The sequence below is a fragment of the Marmota flaviventris genome, chromosome 5, assembly GCF_047511675.1.
Source record: "Marmota flaviventris isolate mMarFla1 chromosome 5, mMarFla1.hap1, whole genome shotgun sequence".
Taxonomy (NCBI): Eukaryota; Metazoa; Chordata; class Mammalia; order Rodentia; family Sciuridae; genus Marmota; species Marmota flaviventris.
Window position 1 is genome coordinate 121666075 of NC_092502.1, and position 21427 is coordinate 121687501.

The 21427-nt window shown below is 38.2% G+C and overlaps 1 protein-coding gene across 4 annotated transcripts in view; it reads right to left on the minus strand.

Moving 5' to 3' along the window:
- Gpbp1 (GC-rich promoter binding protein 1) overlaps positions 1-21173 on the minus strand; it is a 65345-nt gene extending 44172 nt beyond the window's left edge. The window contains exons 1-4 of one of the 4 annotated variants that reach the window (XM_071612592.1): positions 20948-21173; positions 18746-19700; positions 7058-7150; positions 1438-1557 (exon numbers count right to left, since the gene is read on the minus strand). In XM_071612592.1, the coding sequence (XP_071468693.1) occupies positions 1438-1500 (63 nt within the window). In that variant the 5' untranslated portion in view covers positions 1501-1557; positions 7058-7150; positions 18746-19700; positions 20948-21173. Of the gene's footprint in view, positions 1-1437; positions 1558-7057; positions 7151-18733; positions 19701-20947 lie in introns of all 4 variants that reach the window. The other 3 variants (XM_071612593.1, XM_027938102.3, XM_027938103.3) reach the window with 3 other exon arrangements.
- Between the last annotated feature and the right edge of the window lie 254 nt (positions 21174-21427).

Consider the following 21427-nt stretch of genomic DNA (forward strand, 5'->3'; position numbering starts at 1 on the left):
CAAGGCTCACTGAATTTGCTAATTCTCTTTAAGTCTAAAAATATCAATAGAAACACATTTTCAATGCATGCTGACATTGCTTATATTTTTAAAGTGTTAGTACAATATTATTGATCATTCCCTTTTTTTTTTTTTTTTTTTTTGAGATGATGCTGGGGATTGAACATAGGGCCTTGAGCATGCAAGGCAAACACTTTACCAACTGAGCTATATCCCCACCCCGATCATTACTTTTTAAACACTGTCATAAAAGAATCTACACTCTCCAGCCACAGAATAATAATTACAGAATATTAAAATACAAATATGAAAATGAAGCCACTGCAGAATATCTTAACATGTTTATTTTGTGTTTAGAAAGAAGAAAACTTTCCCTACTTTGTTTTTATTTCTTACCACCCATCTAACCGTTTAATACAAACAACACTCCTGGTATCTTCTTTCAGAATAATTACTATTCTGAAAAGATTGATTTGCCTGTTTACAGAATTATTTTAGCATCTGTCCTAAAGTAAACTGATGGAAATGAGAATCATCTAAAACAAGGGAATTTTCCAGTTAGCTAAAATTTTCAGCATCTATAACTACCAATAGTTAAGATGCTACTTTTGAAACTGCAGGCCAAGAAGATTAAATCAATTTAACGAAAGATTAAATCGTTTATAGGAATACTCACAGCAATTCAAAAGCCAAGGCCCTGAGCCATAGAAAAAATAAGTCACATGCAATTTAGCATTTCACCACATGATGGGGCTAAAATTCTACACATCTCAGAAAACCACAGAGGTGTAGTTCTGAAAACATTTTTACTCATAATTCGAAAGTTTTTATATCTCCGTTCCAAACAAAAATAAATGAAAGACTACCATTACACTAAAAAAGAGAATGCAATACTTATTAATGTCTGTTCCATTTATTCAGGACAAGATTAAAAGGGGAGAAACGATACAGGCAAGCAAAAGTCTCCAGCAGAGAACAAGTAATTACAAATGGAAATATATGACTAGTGATTTTAAAAGATGAAAGGACAGAGCAGGGAGAAGACATTATAAAAGAAGTATCACAGGCTGGGGATGTAGGTTGGTGGTAAGGCACTTGCCTAGCGTGCTTGAGGCCCGGAGTTCAAGCCACAGCACTGCAAAAATTAAGAAAATGGCAGCAAATGCTTGTGTTTGTCAGAACACTTTGGGTAAGGGAGAAAAAAATCTCAAATACTCAAAAGTTAAGAGTTCAGAGTAATAATCACATTCAGGAGATAATATTCAATTAGGAGAATTCAGACTTTAGACTAGCCATTTCCAAATTCTCAGAATCAAAATCATCAGCATGATGGCCTATACACAAGTCACACCCCCAGCCCATGCCTTCACATTCTGAATATATTTGAGTATAACATGACCAAAAGCGAAGTAGAAAGAGAGATGCAAGAAAGAGTACCTTTGTTGATGATGGTGGAGTAGGAAAATTAAGCCAGGCTGGAGCAAAGTCATGCTGCGCCATTTAGGTCCAGTCTCTCCAACTCAGTGAAACAAGGCTTCAACACCTCATGGCAAGTCCCTGTCATACAAAAATGGAAGGAATTAGACCTTAGCTCCTGGCCAAAATCATCTCCTTATACTATATCTCCTTTAAATTACAATAATCCTACTACTATAAGATTCCATCTAATTGTTAAGTAGTGATTATAGAAAGCCACTATTTTTGGACTGAGTTCCTGCTCTACTCCCTAAAAGACCAGAACAGAAATCAAAAGGGAGTCACTCATACTAAAGTTCCATATCACCAAACTAAATAAATTTTATTATGAAGCCTTCCAAATAACAAGGGAAGAGAGGTAATAGCCAAATTTTCCAAACAGACCAGTTTCAAACTGGCAGAAGAATACTGACACTCTCCCTGCTTTAAAAAACGTGAAGTAACCTATTTTATCCCCTCCCCCCACCTTATAAGATTAACTTTGAAATAACTAACAAGCTTTTTCTCCTCCAACCCTTTTCGGTCTATAAAACCAACATAGACTCAACCCATTAGAACATTTGTTCTCTATTTTATAAAAATGTTGCCCAATTCTAGAATAGCAAATAAAGCCAATTAATATTTTAAAATTTGTAAATTTGTCTTTTCAAATAAAAATCTGGAATAGGGAAAACTACGGTGATAAAAATTAGATCAGTTGCAGAGAGTAAAGAGAATGACTATAAAGCAAAAAAAAGAATTTTGGGGACAACAGGTCAATAACTTGATTGTGATGGTTATGCCACTGTACACATTTGTCAAAATTGATCAAATTGTACACTTAAAACTGGAGAAATTTTTTGTAAAGTATACTTCCATAAAGATCATTTTTAAAGATCAAATAGACAACTAGAATCAAGTGACTCCTGATGTCATCATACATTATGAAGTACACAGTACCACCTATGATGTATTCTTGCCCACACCCCAAATGGAATTTGAATACAAGCTAACTACCAATCTGGCAGGAAATTCAAGAACAAGAAGATAAAGGACATAGGAACAGAGGGAGTAATCAACCAAATCCAAACAACAGATATGCAACAGGTCATGAAACCGAAGGAAAAACCTGAATAAACCCTCTAGATTTATTTGCTTTGATGGCCTATTTAGCTGGATTGATGCTGTATCCCTGTAGTCCCAGCAGCTAAGGAGAATGAGGCCCTAAGATATTTAGCAAGACTCTGTCTCAAAATTAAAAAGAATAAAATAGAAAGCGCTGGGGACTGGCTCAGTGGTTAAGCACCCTGGATTCACTCCCCAGTACCCTGACCCCCAAAAAAAACTGTCAGAAAGTAATCAAAACTTCTTTGAGTTCTATTTTATAAATTCATGAAATTTGTGCTATATGTACATGTTAATTTTGAATGTGCTATATCTACATGTTAATTTTAATGAGCCCCATCCAGTGGCACAAACCTGTAACCCCACTGGCTCCACAGGCTGAGGCAGGAGGATCATGAGTTCAAAGCCAGCTTCAGCAACTTAGCCCTAGGCAATTTATTTTGTCTCAAAATAAAAATTAAAAGGGGGGCTGGGGCTTCAGCTCAATGGCAGAACACTTGCCTAGAATGTGTGAGGCACTGGTTCAATCCTTAGTACCACATAAAAATAAACAAAGGCATTCTGTCCATCTAAAACTACAAAATTTTTTTTTTTTGAAAAATAAATAAAAGGCTGGGAATGAAGCTCAGTGGTTAAGTGCCCCTGGGTTCAATCTCCAGTGCCCCCCAACACACACACACACACACACAGTTAACCACACTAATATGACATGAAGCAAGAAGCACTTTTATACTCTTGAGTTTCTTCCATCATGAGAAAGCACTGATAGATCGCGTAAATCCCAGAAATGGCTTAATTCAACTAGAATATCAACATGTACAAAAACCATATGTCTATATGGCTATGGTACGACCAAAAAGAACTGATGACTGACATGGGGATTCTTTTTAAAAACAGGGTTTATACACTAGAATCAATAATTACCATTGAGCTGTTTGCTAATGAACCATCTTTTAAGATAAAAAGGTGGCCATTATTAATATTTTTCAACTTTCTGACTCAAAACTACAATGTTTTATACTGTTTTAATTGAGCAGAAAATGATATATAGAAAGGCAATGGAATTAATCACTGTATCTCTCTGACAGAGGGAGGATGAAAGGAGAAAGAGAAAGGCAGGAAAGCAAGCAAGACAACTTAAAGCAGCCAGGCATGGCTGCGTATGCCTGTAATCCCAAAGACTCAGGAGGCAGAGGCAGGAGGATCACAAAAGGAGGAGGATGGAAGCCAGCCTCAGGAACTTAGTGAGACCTATATCAAAATAAAAAAACAAAAAGGTGTGTGGATGTAGTTCAATGGCTAAAAGCTCTGAAAATTCAACTCCCAGTTACCATCACAACCACCGCCCCCCAAAAGAATTTAAAAAGCCAGACACAGTGGCGCATTCCTATAATCCCAGCAACTGGGGAGGCTGAGGCAGGAAGATCCCAAGTTAGAGGCCACCATCACCAACTAAGCAAGACACTGTTCAAAAATAAAATTTTAAAAAGGAGGTACAGCACTTGCCTAGCTCAGAGGTACAGCACTTGCTAGCATGTGCAAGGCTCTGGGTTCAAACCCCAATACTGCCAAAACTACAGGAAACTATGATCACTGTCATAACGAAAATATAAAAACTCAGATACTGGACTTGTTTAGTCTCTTCATTAGTATCCTCACAAATACATTTGGAGTTCATGATGGCATCCAGTCTATCAAAAAGGAAAAGAGGACTGGGGATGTGGCTCAAGCGGTAGCGCGCTCGCCTGGCATGCGTGCAGCCTGGGTTCCATCCTCAGCACCACATACAAACAAAGATGTTGTGTCCGCCGAAAACTAAAAAACTAAATAAATAAATATTTTTAAAAATTCTCTCTCTCTCTCTTTAAAAAAAATAAAAAGGAAAACAGCCTGCCATGGTGATGACTGCCTGTAATCACAGTGACTAGGGAGGCTAAGCAGGACAGTGGCAAGTTCAAGGCTTACACCGGCAACTTTGTGAAACCTTTTCAAAAAATAAAAAGATGTGGGGTTGTAGCTTAGTGGTAGAGCACCCCCGGGGTTCAATATGCAATAACTCAAAAAAGAAAAAGGGAAAAAAAGACTGGGTACATCAGTGGTAGCACTCATACTTAGCATGTTAAAGGCCCTAGGTTCAATTCCCAAAACCAAAAGGTGAAAAGTAAAAAGGGGGAAAAAAGAATAAAGACGTTCAATCATTATAAAAGAGTAAAACTGTGATAATGAAAAGGAGGCCATTCGTCATTCCTGATCTGTCTGGAGGCCCAATAACTGATGAAATAAGACAATGGAGCCATGGCCTAAATGCAGGTGTGGAAGGCAAAACACATATACATTAGAAAGCCCAGATATTTGGGACTGAGAAAATCTAGGTATAGCTGATACAAAAGGAGGCAGAGTGGGACAAATGATTGAAAGGAAATTACATGAACAAACTCAACATATCATAGTGTACACGAATATGATTAAACACACAAGCATAGCAACCATACAAAAAAGAAAAGTAGATTATCTCATAATGTAAATAACAAGCTAATTTAGGGCGCTAGCACCACAAAGAGTTGTGGCTTTTTGGGGTGCTACAACCTAGCAGCCATTCAATAAGCAAATATACACACAACTCCCAGATTTTTATCACCTCATTCTTCAATAGGAATGGATCACCTGAAGTTTTAAGGTAGGCAGCAACATGTTAGAGATCATTAAAAACCAGTAACATGCCAGACGGGGTAACACAGGCCTGTAATCCCAGCAGCTCAAAGTTGGAGCAGAAGCCAGCCTCAGTAAAAAACAAGGCACTAAACAATTCAGACCGTCTCTAAATTAAATTCAAAATAGGGCTGGGGATGTGTCTCAGTATTTGAGTGCCCCAAGTTCAATCCCCAGTACTCCCACTCCCCCACCCCCCAAAAAAATACAATAGTAACACACCAGATGCAATGGCATATGCCTATAATCCCAGGAGCTTAGGAGCCTGAGGCAGGAATATCATGAGTTCAAAACCAGCCTCAGCAATTTAGTGAGGCCCTAAGAAACTCAATAAAATACACAAAAGAGCTACGGATGTGGCTCAATCCCCAGCACCAAAATAAATAAATAAATAAAATTAACACAAGCCAGGCATGGTTACACCTGTAATTTCAGTAATTCTGGAAGCTGAGGAAGAAGGATCACAAGTTCAAGGTCAGCCTCAGCAACACAACCACACCCTGTTCAAAATAAGAAAGCTTCCATGGTAGAGGGCATCTGGTCCAATCCCCAGTACCATAATACATACATAGTTAAAAGGAACAAAAACAAGTAATTTAAAGAAATAACTAGCAAGATATAATTTTTCAAAATTTTAAAGAAAACAAATAACTTCTAGAACAAAAGGAGAGTATTCTCCTAAAAAGAGGGGAAAAAAGGAGACATCATGCAAAACAATAAAATGATTTAAATCAAAACAAAAATAATAAAATACCAAGCAAAAAATTATTCATTCAGAATTGCAGTCATAGCTCAGTGGTAGAGTGCTTGCCTAGCATTTAAGAGGTACTGGGCTCGATCCTCAGCATCACATAAAAATAAATAAAGGTATAAAAAAATACAGTAACTTTTTAAAAGATTTTTTCCTTAATTGTAGACATACACAATACCTCTATTTTATTTGTTTTTTATGTGGTGCTGAGGATGGAACCCAGTGCATCAAACATGCAAGGCAAACGCTTTATCAACTGAGCTACAACCCTAGACCCAGTAGTAACATTATTTTTTAAAAAGATTATTCTCTTTCAATTTCCCCTATCACTGGGAGATCTACACACCTTTAAAAACAGGATACTCACTGGGTGCAATGGGACACATCTGTAAATCCCCACAGCTGGGGAGGTTGAGGCAGGAGGATCTCCAGTTCAAAACCTGCCTCAGCAGCTTCTCTAGACCCTGTCTTTAAAGTTGGGGATGTAGCTCAATGGTTAGGTGCTACTGGGTTCAATCACCAGTACCAAAAAAAAAGATATTCACTGGGCCCCTTGAGCAAACTAAGGTTCCTGATCAGGGTCTGCAAATTAAGACTAATTATAACGACTCTCTCAAATGAAGATAAATAACATGAAAGAACATGCTCTAAATTGTAGTCTAACAACCACTTTTTTTTTTAAATTTGTGCAGCAGATTAAACCCAGGAGTGCTCAATCACTGAGCCACATATTTTGAGCACTTTTACTTTTTATTCTGGGAGAGGGTCTCACCTAAATTGCTAAGGCTGGCTTTGTACTTGCAATCTTTCTGCCTCAGCTTCCCAAATGGCTGGGATTACAGGTGTGTGCTACCCAGCTCTGCTAACAAATAGTTACTTTTTTAATTTACCAGTTATTTAGTGGTGAAACATGAATCCAGATAGCATGGTGGCTCTGTAGGAATACTGTGAAGATGGTATAATCTAATATGCAATTTTCTTTAAAGTTGTTTTAAAGCTGGGTGTAATGGCACACACCTGTAATCCCAGCAACTCGGAAGATGAGACAGGAGGATCACAAGTTCAGAGAACCCAGCAATTTACCAAGGCCTTAAGCAAATTAGGGAGACCCTGTCTCAAAAAAAAAAAAAAAAAAAAAGTTGGTTTAGAAATAAAAAATCATATTAACATTTCACATATATCAATTGATCCTCATGAGATAAAGGTATTTTCACCTCCATTTTACAAATAAAGGTATTTCATTCCTACTGTACAAAATTTTTAAAACGGGTTTTCTACCTTTGGCTTATGGAAGTTTTACCTATTTTGGGGGGGGGGGGTGGTAGTGGTACTATGGATCAAACTCAGAGCCTCCTGCATAATAAACATGTACTCCACCACTAAGCTACACAACCCCCTCACACCCTGCCCCCCCCAGAATTCATTTATGAAAATATAACTTCTATTTGCAACAAAATGGGTTTTAATCTGCAAGTCAAATGCTAAACCAACTTCCTAGAATTACAAAATCTTTATAAATAGAATACTATTAACAGTTTCCTTTTATATTAAATTTTTTAAATCACTCTTATTTAATATTACATGGTTTTAAAAATGAAGTGATTAAAATACCATAGCTACAGCATAAGACAGAAAAAGAGTAAAAAGTCCATACATCAGGGATTGTAAATTAGTACTACTGCTACAGAAATCAGTATTGAGCATCCTCAAAAGACAAGAAATGAAGTCACCAACCAGGCATAGTGCTGCATATCTATAATCCCTGTGACTAGGAAAGCTGAGTCAGGAGGACTTCAAATCCAAGGTCAGCCTTAGGGAGACCCAGCCTCAAATTAAAAAATAAAAACTAAAAGGGCTGCAATGTGGCTCAGTGGTTAAATGTCCTTGGGCCCAATCCTTATCAAAAGAAAAAAGACACTAGGAATGTGAACACAGTATGCCCCAGTTATACACCCTTGAAATTTATCCTAAAAAATTAAATAAAATCAGCATACTATAAGTGATACATTCACACCCATGTTTACAGCAACACAATTCACAATAGCCCAACTATGGAACCAGCCTAGGTGTCTGTTAATGGATGAAAGGATAAAAGTTTTATTCACACATAAAGAAGAATGAAATTATGTCATTTCTAAGAAAATGGATGGAACTTGGGGACATCATGTTAAGCAAAATAAGCCTAATTCAGAGAGTCATGTTTTCTCTCATATGTGGAAGCCAGAGTGAGAAAAGGAAAAGAAAGGAGAAGGATCTCATAAAAAGTAAATCAGCACAGTAGAGGAATAGGACCAGGGGAAGGGAGGAGGGCAGGTAAAAAGGATATTGGTCAAATTATATTGCTGTGCCGGGCCCAGTGGCACACACCTGTAATCCCAGTAATTCAGGAGGCTGAAGCAGGAGGATCCTAAATTGAAACCAGCCCGAGCAACTTTTCAAGGCCCCAAGCAACTTGGCAAGACTGTCCCTGGGTTCAATTCCCAATACCCCAAAAAAAAAAAGAAAAGAAAGGGAATGGAGATAGAAAGAAGGAAGGCCTTTGCAGGTATGCCACAAAATCTATAAAAATTAAAAATTACATATTCAAATATATTTGCACAACAAAAAAATAACAAAATACACTAAACACAAGTCAAAGGGAGCAAAATACTGAGAAAAATAATCATCATATCTATTACATACAAAACTGACTTTCACTCAGAGTTAAAATGTTCCTATAAATCAATAAAATAAGAACAACAGAAAAATGGTCAAAGGATATAAACGAGGTCCACAGAAAAACACCTTACAGATGAAAAATCTTCATTCTCATTTGAAAGAGAAAGGCAAAATGCCAAAGGAAAAACATCTGACATCCCATTAGTGCTATAAATGTAAGGCGGCATACCTCTTAATTTTGCTATCATTCAAAAATCACAAAAATAATAATTTATAGGCATTCACCCCAAATTCATAAGAATGTTCACTATCATTGTTCCTAATTGCAAAAACAAAACAAGAATGAACAAGAAATAACCTAAAGTACATAAATAAGGTAGAGTTAAACAGATCACTATGCAGTCAATAAAAGCAATGAGGCAGAGGTATAGCTCAATGGTAGAGCAGCTGCCTAACATTCAGGAGGCTCTGCATCATACCTCAGCATGGGGGTGGGAGGGGATATCATTGATATAATTTTCCAAGACATGTCCTTAATTTAAAAAGGCAGTAAGCAGTTAAATATCATGCTACTGCTTTTTTTTTTTTTTTAGTATTTTTAGTTGTCAATGGACCTTTATTTATTTTATGTGGTGCAGAGAATCGAACCCAGTGCCTCACACATGCTAGGCAAGCGCTCTACCACTGAGCCACAACCCCAGCCCCATGCTATTGCTTATAACACAAATACACACACACACACACACACACACACACACACACCTCCCCTTGGTCTCTGGAAACAGATAATAACAGCAGTTTCCTCAAAGGCAAACAGCTGGGGTGATTTTTCCCCTAAAAATTTTTGCATCTTCTTTTATTTGTATTGTACACATGGATTCAAAATAACTTTAAATCCTTTTAATATGACTCCTTCAACTCAACATAATCAATATTTTTGTGAAGCTAAATTAGCCTGAAGATCAATCATTCCAAGAACAGCGAAGAAGTTTCAAAAAATGAATTTTTAAATGAGTTTAACCCAATGAACAATTCAGTCTGGACAAATGCTAACAGAAACAGGATCCTTTATATGAGTAAAAAGACGGAAATTAAAGTTCCTTATTTTAAGGACATAAATGGCCATGAAAATAACTAAAAATATATACTGAATACAATTACTATTTCCTAGGCATATGCTTAGATCTCATTATCTCATATAGTCCTCACTACATTTCCAGAATATTGATATACTTATTAAAACAAGAAAAACAGGTTTTTAAATAGATGCAAAGCACATTTTAAGTTCCCAAGATCCCAATGCTAGTCAGTAGTAGTCAAAAATGTTAATCACTGTTACGTACCTATACATACTACAAATAATACAGTACCCATTAGGTAGACGTTTTATCCAATAGTATAAAACACTGGCCTAATAGTTACATAAATAAATTCCCTGAAATTTTAAGTTTTAGTCTTACCTGAAAGGGTGAAACTCAATTTTTTATGGTTATATCAAACCATACAAAACAGAAGAATCAATTTATACAAATAAAAGATGAGTAGAGATCCATGCACGATGGTGCAGATCTATAATCCCAGTAACTCCGGAGGCTGAGGCAGGAAGATCTCAAATTCAGGACCAGCCTCAGCAACTTAGTGAAGCCCTAAGAAACTCAGTGAGACTGAAGTAAAAAAATAAATAAATAAAAATGAGGATGGGGCCTCAGTGATTAAGAGCCCATGTTCAATCCCAAGTGCCAAAATAAAAAAGGAGTATAAGCTGCCACTGCAATCAGTTTCCACTAACTCAGTCACCTTCACCTTCAAATTAGGCTATTGTCTTCCCTGAAAATTAAGTACTTGGAAGGTCCTAATTTAATAGGACTAATGTAAAAACATTTTCAAATTTTCCCCATTCCCATGTTTTCCACATAACTCAATTTAATGGTAGAGCAACTGAAGAATAACTTGTGAAAAATATAAAACCACCAACTGAATTAAAGGGAAAAAACAAAATTACCTATATCGCATAGGGAAAATCCTCTAAGACATCTTAATTATCATGCAAATCCACTTTTGCAGTAGACTTCAACCTAGTGAGTGTCCCAAGAATAATAAACTTTATGATACTGTAAGAGCTTCACATTTATGGTCTTGTAAAACTTTAATAAGAAAGCCCCTTGCTTGTAAGGAATTTGTAAACATGTTTTTCTCACACAAACCAAAACAAGATTGCACTGAAAAATTCTTAAACACCAAGAAAGCAAAACTCTATAGTCATAAATCTCCCTCATGTTTCTTATTAGTATAAAAAGTCATGGCCTTCCTGATTCTGAATATGAGGAACTGAAAATTCTGTTCACCCATATATTTCAAAGCCATTTCTTGTAACCTAAAAGTAAATGTTTTTGTTTTTTAAACTGGAGGGCAATTTACCTGGTTTCTATCCTTGATTCAACAGTTGAAAATTGGGGCAATTTTTTTAAAGATTTTTTAAATTTTTCATGGTAAAGAACTCTTTAACCAGGCAATATCTGCACAAAGATAATAGCAAACCCAACACCAGTCTTGAATTTAGTAAACAAACTTTAAAAGCAGATGCAACAAATTATTTAAATCTAAGTAAATAAAATATCTTGTAAATTATCTGACAACAAACCAGCCTGTCTATAAATATCCATTAAAAACAAATTTCACCTAGTCCCCAAGCAGTTAACAGTGGCTCTATGATAAAAATACCAATTTTGTTTACTCAGTTCAAAAAGACTAAATTATCTAAGACATAAGTAATTCTTTTACTCTGTAAATACCTACACTGAGAATACAACAGTAAACAAATGAGACAAGGTCCCTGCCCTCAGACAGTATGTTTTGTGTGAAGACAACAAGCAAAAGAGAATAAACATGATACTTATAAGCTAGGGTCTAAATAGAATAAAATGAATTAAACAATACAGAGGGGTTGGGGTTGTAGCTCAGTGGTAAAGCACTTGCCTAACATGTGAGGCACTAGGTTCAACTCTCAGCATAAATTAATACATAAAGGTCCATCACCAACTAAAACAAAAAATTTAAAAAAAAAAAAAAAAAGGATATAGAGAGGGGATTCCCAACTACATACAGTAATCAGAGAAAGTATCAAAGTGGAACCACTGAGCTAGTCAGGTATGGTAGCAGGCACCCATAGTCCCATTTCTTTGACAGTCTAAGGTAGAGCTGGGCACAGTGGCACATGCCTATAATCCCAGAAACTCAGGAGGCTACGCAGGAGGATCACAAGTTCAAGGCTGATCTAAGAAACCTAACAAGACCCTAAGCAACTTAAACCCTATCTCAAAATAAAAAGGGTTGGCTCCGTGGCTTAGCACCTCTGAGTTCAATCCACAGTACTAGAAAGAAAAAAAAAAAAAAATGAAAGAAAAGGTTGAAGCTGGAGGATCTCAACTCAAGGAATTCTAGGCCAATCTGGGCAACCTAGTAAGACCCCTGTGTCAAATATGAATGAAAGAGGGCTAGGGATATAGCTCAGTTGGTAGAGCACTTGCCTCGCATGCACAAGGCCGTGGGCTCAATCCCCAGAACCACAAAAAACAGAAAGAAAGGGGCTGGGATTGTGGCTCAGAGGTAGAGCGCTCGCCTAGTATGGGCGGGACCCGGGTTCGATCCTCAGCACCATATAAAAAAATAATAATAATAATAAAGGCATTGTGTTGGTGTCCATCTACACCTAAAAAATAAATATTAAAAAGAAAGAAGGAAAGAGGTGTGGTGGCACAGACCTATAATCCCAGCAACTTGGAAGGCTGAAGCAGGGGAAATCCCAGGTTCAAAGCCAGCCTCAGCAATTTAGAAGGCTGTAAGCAACCTAGTGAGACGTGAGACATCTCAAAATAAAAAGGGCTGGCAGTCAGGCACAGTGAGGCACGCCTGTGATTCCAGCAGCTGGGAAGGCTGAAGCAGGAGAATCCCAAATTCAAAGCCAGCCTCAGGAACTTAGAGAAGGCCTGAGCAACTCAGCAAGACCCTGTCTAAAAATAAAATATAAAAAAAGGACTGGAGATATGGCTCGGTGGTTAAGCACTCCTGGGTTCAATCCCTGGTACCAAATAAATAAATAAATGAGAAGAATAAAAAAAAATTCAAACCTGAGCTAGAAAGAAAAAAGAGGGGAAAAGTAACAAAGGCCTTAAAACAGTAAGGAAAATGCATGGTGTGTTCAAGGAAGAGAAAAGCCACAAGTTCAATGGACCAGTCAGACTGTAATATAAACAGAATTGTAGAAAAAGTAGGGGGACAATGCAGATCCTTGCAGGATACAGTGCATTTTACTTAGGTCCAACGGAAGACAAGAGTTATTTGGGGGCTTTTTTTTTGTTGAGGGAAAGGGGTATTGGGGGTTGAACTCAGGGGCACTCAACCACTGAGCCACATCCCCAGCCTATTTTGTATTTTATTTAGAGACAGGGTCTCACTGAGTTGCTTAGTGCCTTGCTTTTTGCTGAGGCTGGCTTTGAACTTATGATCCTCCAGTCTTAGCCTCCTGAGCCTCTGGGATTATGGGCATGCGCCACTGTGCCCAGTAGAAGACAAGGATTTTAAGCGAAAAATGACATGATCTGATTATCATTTTTGAAGGTTTACTCTGTTATAAATAATAAACTATACAGCACAAATGGTCAGGGAAGAAAGCATTTACTGCAATAGTTCAGATGAGAAAAGATAGTGTACTGGACAAGTCTAGTGATAGTAGGATAGAAATAGATATATTTGACAGACTATGGAGATAGAGCAAATAGATTAGATGGAGGAAAGAAGAAATTTGAAGATGGTTCCCAGGTGTTTTAATCTGACGAGATAGATGATAGAGCCATTTACTAAGAAAGAATGGAAAAGGTACAAGACTAGGAAAGAAGAGCATGGTTTTGGAAGTTAATCTAAACATGTGGGGCATTCAAGAAAGTAGTTAAAATGTAAGTATAGAATATGGGGCAAAGATTGGAGATTTAAGATAATCTGCATAAAGATGCCATTGTAAGCTATGTCACATCACAGATTACAATAATATGATTCCAGAAAAGTATAATGCATATTTTAACAATTTTAATGTCACAAAATGCAAATCTAAATTCTGATGAATTTTGTCCATTCTACATTTATTTTATGTTCCAAACTCTCCCTCCTGGATCATCACATGGTCCTCAATCACTGTCATCTGTGTAGTCAGCTATATACTACTATTATTATCATTTTACAACTGCAATACATTTTAGCACTCATTATTTCACTTTATTCTAATGATAACCTTATGAAGCATTATTTTGAATAACAAGAATATTCTTATCTAAAAAAAATCTGGGCTGGGCATGGTGGCACATACCTGTAATCACAGCAGGCTGAGGCAGGAGGATAGAGAGTTCAAAGCCAGCCTCAGCAACTTAGTGAGGCCCCAAGAAACTCAGTGAGACCCTGTCTCTAAATTGAATACAAAAAGGGCTAGCGATGTGTCTCAGTGGTTTAATGCCCAAGTTCAATACTTGGTACCAAAAAAATAAATAAAAAAAATTAAAAGCCTGCCTTGATCAACATCACATATTTATTACCTAATCAATGGGATGGAATCATGATTTAAATTCAATGATTCTTTTATTCTATATTCACAGAACTTCAGAACAGAAAGATCTTAACATTTTTGCTATGTTCACTACTAAATGATAGTACACCACAAAGTGGACACTCATTTGCTGAGTTGTCTAGCATAACTAGCACTCAAGAGATTTTTAAGAGTGTTCACAGCCACTGCAATGGCACCACCATCACTCTCTAATCAGTGGTAAAGTACCCAGGAAACAAATGACTACAAAAGCTACTCACAGGAATACACCCTCTACTGGAGTGGTGAAGAAACCTTACTGTTACAGCACTGGTACTGTAGCACTCCCTGAAATTACAAGTTACCAGAAGTCCACTGAACTTCTGATTCACAAACTCCCCTTCTGGTGTCTTGTGTGTCAAATTGCTCAGGACTTCAAAACAGACCTGCACATGCAGAGCACAGCTATTAGTGCTCTGAAGGAAAGCAAGTGAGGCCTACCTGGTTTTTAGCCTTTTTGAAGACACCAACCTGTGTGCTATACATGCCAAACAAGTAACAACTATGCCAAAAGATATCCAACTAGCACGCAGCATAAGTGGAGAACATGCTTAAGATTTCATTCTCTTCTTTTATTGTTAGTTCTGAACATTAGACATTTCCCCCTATGGGGTCAAATAGTACATATGACTGAGTGGAAAAATAGGGTACAGAAATCAGGTACTGGCCATTTTTCTATTTTCACTTGTGTGAATTTTTAATATAAATATGGGATATAAAGCATTAACGTGGTCAAAATGTTTCAGTGAACATGCTTCAGCAGTTCAACTTCATAACAATTATAAATAAAACTGTTAAATTTGGGGGGAGAGGGGAGACATAAGAATCCCAGATTTACTGTTGAAATAATGAGGAAGGCATGGTGGTGCAATCCCAGCTACTTGGGAGGTTGAGGCAGGATAAGCCTAAGTTTGAGGCCACTTATAGTGAGACCATGTCTCAAAATAAAAAAGAGCTGGAGTGTAGTAGCTCAGTGTGGAATGCTCCTTCACTCAATTCTCCCTATAACAAAAATTTAAAAAGTGAGTGGGAAACCCTGTGTAACAATTACTTCAAGGGCTAGCTGCCCCACCAGCTGATAAAAAAGGAAAAAGCAAGCAGGTAAAATTGAGAGACCCTACCACATAAAAAGGTTTGTCCTACTATAATGATTATCTGACACCTCACAAAAAGGTTTACCTGTAATTAACATTTTCATGAGGGTCTGGCTTGAAATTAATAGAACTACTTCCCAAAAATCACATACAAATTCCACAAAATTATCAATTTGAAATAATTCTCAATCAGGGGTGGTGGCACAGGACTATAATCCCAGAAACCAAGGAGGCTAAGAAGGCAGGAGGATAGCAAGTTCAGGCCAGCCTAAGCAATTTAGCAAGGGTCTGAGCAAGCTCACTTAGCAAGGCCTTGTCTCAAAAAATTTTAAAAAGAGAACAGTACTATGGCGCCCCTGTGTTCAATCACAGGTACCAAAAAAAAAAAAAAACCACTGGCTCAGTGGTTAAGCACCCCTTGGTTCAACCCCCAGTACCAAAACAAAGATATATCACATAAAGCCCACTGAAAAAACACCTGTCACCACTATCACCCATATACCTTGTAAATTATTTAGACCTATAGTTTATACATAAGAGAAAGGGGGTAGGGGGACTCAAAAAGGAATTTTTAAAAAAAGGTATGCAGAGAAGAGGGGAAGCAGTCCAGCAATCGCTCCAATTACTAGTGATACCATTATTTTAACCCTCAGAAAATAAAATGTTGAAAACATTTACCAAAACATTCAAGTAGGCCAGCATGGTGGAACACACCTGTAATCCCAGTGACTAGGGAGGCTGAGGCTGGAGGGTCACAAGTTCAAGGCCAGCCTCAGCAACAGGGGGACCCTGTCATAAAATATTAAAAAAGGGCTGGGGATGTAGCTCAGTGGTAAAGCACCCCTGGGTTCAATTCACACTATCCAAAAACAAAACAAAACAAAATTTAAGTAAATGTGTCCTTGAACAACTATTATAAGCAAAGTTTATAAATGTCAGACTATACAAGGATTAAATTGTTTAAAAAAAAAAACTTTAGTATCTATAGACTATTCTATTCTGATACTACTGCTTGAGATTAACAATAAGGGAATTTAAAGAAAAACTATCATAAACAACAAATGCTATAAACTTCTTTATGAATAAAGGTCATATGATTCCAGTCCAACTTCATAATCACATCTCAAATGTATATTCTTAGACAACTTGAAAAGTCATTAGGTTGGAATGCATAAAATACAAGCTCCCCCAGATGAAGAGTAGAATGTTCTCAAATTTTATATAAATTGAAACAGAAACTCAAATTAGAAATACTACACACATATGTAATGAAGAAAACACAGACAACCCAGTCTATTATGACAAAAGAGTGTTGTAAAACTCTCTGATCTCAATTCTAGAACAGAAAGTAAATCCTACAATGATTATCTGACTACTTACATTCTTACTTTACTACCTCTTTTGCTCTAGCAGAGCTAACAGAATTCAACAGGTTAGCAAAAGTTTCTTTAGTAATAAATGAGTAGGTAGGCGTGGTGGCACAGGTCTGTAATTCCAGAGACTCAGGAGGCTGAGGGAGGAGGAACATAAAGTTTGAGGCCAATCTCAGCTATTTAGCAAGGCCCTGAGCAACTTGGCTGACTGTTGCAAAAAAAAAAAAAAATTAAAAGAGGGCTTGGGAAAATGGGAGTTCATAACCCACTTGAATCAAAGTGTGAAATATGATATATCAAGAACTATGTAATGTTTTGAACAACCAACAATAAAAATTTTTAAAAAAAAAGAACAAAAATAAATAAATAAATAAACAGAGGGCTTGGGGGCGCTGGGATTGCAGCTCAGTGGTAGAGCGCTCCCCTAGCAAGGGCGGGACCAGGGTTCGATCCTCAGCACCACATAAAAATAAATGCATTGTGTTGGATCCATCTACACCTAAAAAATAAATATATTTTTTTTAAAAAAAAAAGGGCTTGGGGAATGTAGTTCAAAGGTAAAGTGTCCCTGGGTTCAATTTCCTGTACCCAAAAAAAGAATGAAAGGAGCAACTGACAAGTCATCTTTTCTCTCAGAAAAATAATTAGATGAAATAAGCTCAAATTTATTTTACTTACACTGACCTGTTCCCTAATATTTTTTAAAGTACTTTATTTTTTAAACTTTTTTTTTAGTTGTAGGTGTACACAATACTTTTATTTTTATGTGATGCTCATCTCACATGCCAGATGAGCCCTCTGTTCACTAATATTAACAGCCTTAACATAAACTTCAGTAAGTTTCTTTTAAAAACAACGCCCATGAGTGCCCACAATTCACTGAAAAATTAAATATAGTAACTAATGGTCACTAAAAACTTTCATTGCTGAAAAACATATTATTAAAACATAATTAGCCAAAGGATTTGTACTAGAGCAATTAATAGTCACAACATTTAAAAAAAAAAACACTGCTTATAATCTTAAACCAGCATACCTTTCCTGGGAGGGGCGGGGGGGATACAGTCATAGATTTTAAAGGTTCTTAATTCTGCTTGCTCCATTCCTTTCTCTTTCTTTCCTGGTCATTTGTTTCCTTTTTAAAATTAAAATTCTAACTCAATTTGAAATACAAAACCACTTCAACAAATTGTTTCAAAAAGTTAATTCTGGCCTGGCATGGTGGCATATGCCTGTAATCCCAACTACTCTGGAGGCTGAGGGAGGAGGATTGCCAAGTTCAAAGCCAGTCTCAGCAACTTAGTGAAGCCTAGGTAACTCAGGGAGACCCTGTCAAAATAACAAAAGGGCAGGAACCTGGCTCAGTGGTAAAGCACCCATGGGTTAAATTCCTAGTACCAAAAAAAAAAAAGTTAATTCCAATAACGGATTAAAATGTTATGGAAGGGTTGTGCCTTAAAACAAGCTATTTCATGAAATAGATTAAAAACCGAGAGCTGTTATAATTTGTTTTAATCAACTAATATGGAACACTAAACTTTATTTGCAAGTCTAAGCCCACATTTAGAAAGCAAACTGTCCATCAAAAAACATACATTTAATACGTAAAACAGCTTAGAGAATTGTGAAATATTAATTGCGTTTTTCCCTAATTTTCTACTATTCTGTGAATCCACAAGCCCAAAGTGAACACTGACCATATGGATTTAGTTTTTTAAAAGCACAAGACCTTTAACTTAGGACTTTTTCTGAAATATTTCTAATCCTTAAATCTTTTTTCTGCATTTCAATTTACTCAATGGTTAATGGTTGTTTTTCAGACTGTCCAGGAAACTGAAGCCAAGCAATACTATTGCAAGAAAATGAAAGGTTTCCAAGAATACAGGATAAATTTGACTCTCATCACAGTTAACAAATGAACATTTGATTTGCTCACCATAATACTTACAAATTCCAACAGGACTGCCCACGAAGGTGTTGGTTCTTTCTCTGTAATCTTTATGTTTTCCAGTTTGTTTTTTTATTTTGTATCCTCTGAAATATCCAAGTTCTTTGAAGATGCTTAACCTATGACTATTTGACATAGAGTTATTTCAAGTCAGCTACCCATACTTCTGTTTTAAAGTTTTCATATGGCTATCTCCAGAATTAGCCAAGTTCCTCGGATTTAAGATCAAAGTCTTCTTTATTATTCCATGTACTTGTAACTGTTGTACTTATCCACTCCAGATGAAATATCCAACTTATGAGCCAAAAAGCAGAAACGAACAGAAAATTTCACATCTGAAGAGTATTCCTAAACATCAGCACATAAAAAGACACAAATAGCTATCTCAATACTACCATGCTGGTGGAAAACTGCAACATCTTAAATTTCCACGTAAGTAAAAGATAAAAAGAAAAAAACTCTGTATTCTTTCAATGTCTTCATTTAGAAAAGCTGTCCCATTGTGACATGAAAAGGGCTGAGGTCAAAAATTCCTAAAAGTTTTAATAAAGGTAAAAATAAACTGCCATGAAACTTTAGCAATACTCAAAACAGTAATTTGAAGCTGCTGAAACTACTCAGTACACAAATCAAACATATCTTACAGTTTGGCTGAAGAACAACAACAGGATGGGGGTGGGGGGGGCAAAAATATCACCAGCTGAAATACTTTTAACCACTTATATAATCCGTTTGAACCAAAATACTGAAGAAATGCCTGGGTCTCTTTTTAAGTAGTTTGTAGAATCTGTTCACTACTATCAATTCACTTCAGAGATGATTCTTGCCAATTTTAATAAACTTCAGGGGCAAAATTATCCAAAAACATTGTAATTCCAAAATGGCCACTTGAAATATCCGGGGCCTTTTACACAAAACCTAGAAGATGATCTTCATATCTGAATAATTCAATCACCTGTAAAAAGTTATTTAAAAAATTAAATTACACAGAGTTTGGGTTTTGAACTAAAAAAAAAAAAAAAAAAACTATCCCCATCTTAAAGATCAACGTTTAAAGCAAAATTCACTTCTGTATAATCCTACAGGAACCTGGAAAAGGGCTTTGCCAAAGCAAGCACTCTTTAAATAAAAGTCTACTGAATGAAAAGGAAGGGAGTGGGGGGCACCAGTGGGTAATGGAAGCAGGAGGACAAGTACTGATTCGAACTGGGAACAGCGTGCGGACGTAATACTGGGGAACTGGGGGATCATATGAGCGAAACTAACCTTTCTGAATAAATACTAAAACTATGAAATTGACAATCTTACAAAAGATTTTCTCCAATTCTATTCAATGTTCCAAAGGAAAACTAATAGTTGTGCTACCATGAAGCATTAGTAAATGTGTAACTTGGGAGAATGAGGGACAGAAGAGAGACGCTCCCTCCAATTTGAATGTTTAAAAGAGGCATGTTTTCTCCACTAAGCTAGAGAGGTGGAGGAGTGGACCAAGAATGTTTCTTAAATTCGCCTGAGGGTCAGACTTCTCCGCTCTGGAGGGCGGCAGTGGGATAAAGATATAGCTTCCTATTTCCTTAAAATACAGAAAACAGGTTTTTCCCAAAAACCAAATTAGTGAGAGGTACCAGGCCCATCTCCTAAACCGGAAAAAAAAAAAGATCTCGCCTCCCGAAAGAATTAGTCTCTTCAGTCCCCACAGGACTCGTGAGGAGCAAGGTAGCACTGGCCTCGGTCCCCGGCAAGAGCCAAGGATCCGAGAGAGGCGGGGAGCGCGGAAGCGCTGCTGAAGAAAACAGCCGAAGGCCACAACTCGGCCTCGACTCCCTCAGCTTCGGAGAAGGGTAGTGGTGCACAGCAGGCGGGCGCGTGCGAGAGGCCTGAGGAAGGCAGACCGAGCGCGAAGGGCGCCGGACCGCTCCAGCCTCCGCCAAACACTCCCCCCACCACGCAGCCGCCAAGGCAAAGCACCCACCCCCTCCCACAACCGCCACCTCCGCGCCACCGGGGCTGAGTCAACACCCAGGCGAGGCCTCCCCGCGCCTCCCTCTCCTCGCCCCTCTGGCTCCCCGCCGCCCCCCCGGCCGCGGGCAGCCTCACACCTCGCGCCGCCAACGCCGCTCCCGACCCCTCAAACCCCAACGCCGACACGGGCAACCCCCTCCTCCCCCAGACTCCGGCGTGGAGCACAGAGGACGATATTACCTTCTGCCCCACCAGAGGTGTCCCTGGCCTGGGGGTGCCGCTGCGCTCGATCCCGGGAGGAGGTTTTCGGTACTTTGAATAATCCCCTTTTGCCGCTTTTCCCTCCCCCACAACCAGTCTCAGTCCCAAAATGGCGCCGACCCGATCCGCAATGTTCTGGGCCAAGTCTCGCGAGATCGTGGAAGGTGGTGAGGCGGGGAAAGAACTAGAGGGACTGAGGAGAAGAGGAGGGAAGGCGGGGCGAGGAGAAGGAGGAGGGAGAAAGGGTGTACAAGAAGCGGTACGAACGAACCTACTGGGCGGGGCAGCAGGAGGAGCGCCTGCACCAGAGAACCTTCTGGCCCAAACAACTGCACACGCCCCGGTCAGAGAAACTCCGCCCTCTACGTCGGGCGGCTGGGGCGGGGCGGGGCTACGACTAGGGGCGGGGCTTCCAGGAGGCCCGGGAGGCAGGGACGCGGTGGGGGGGCGGTGGCTCCG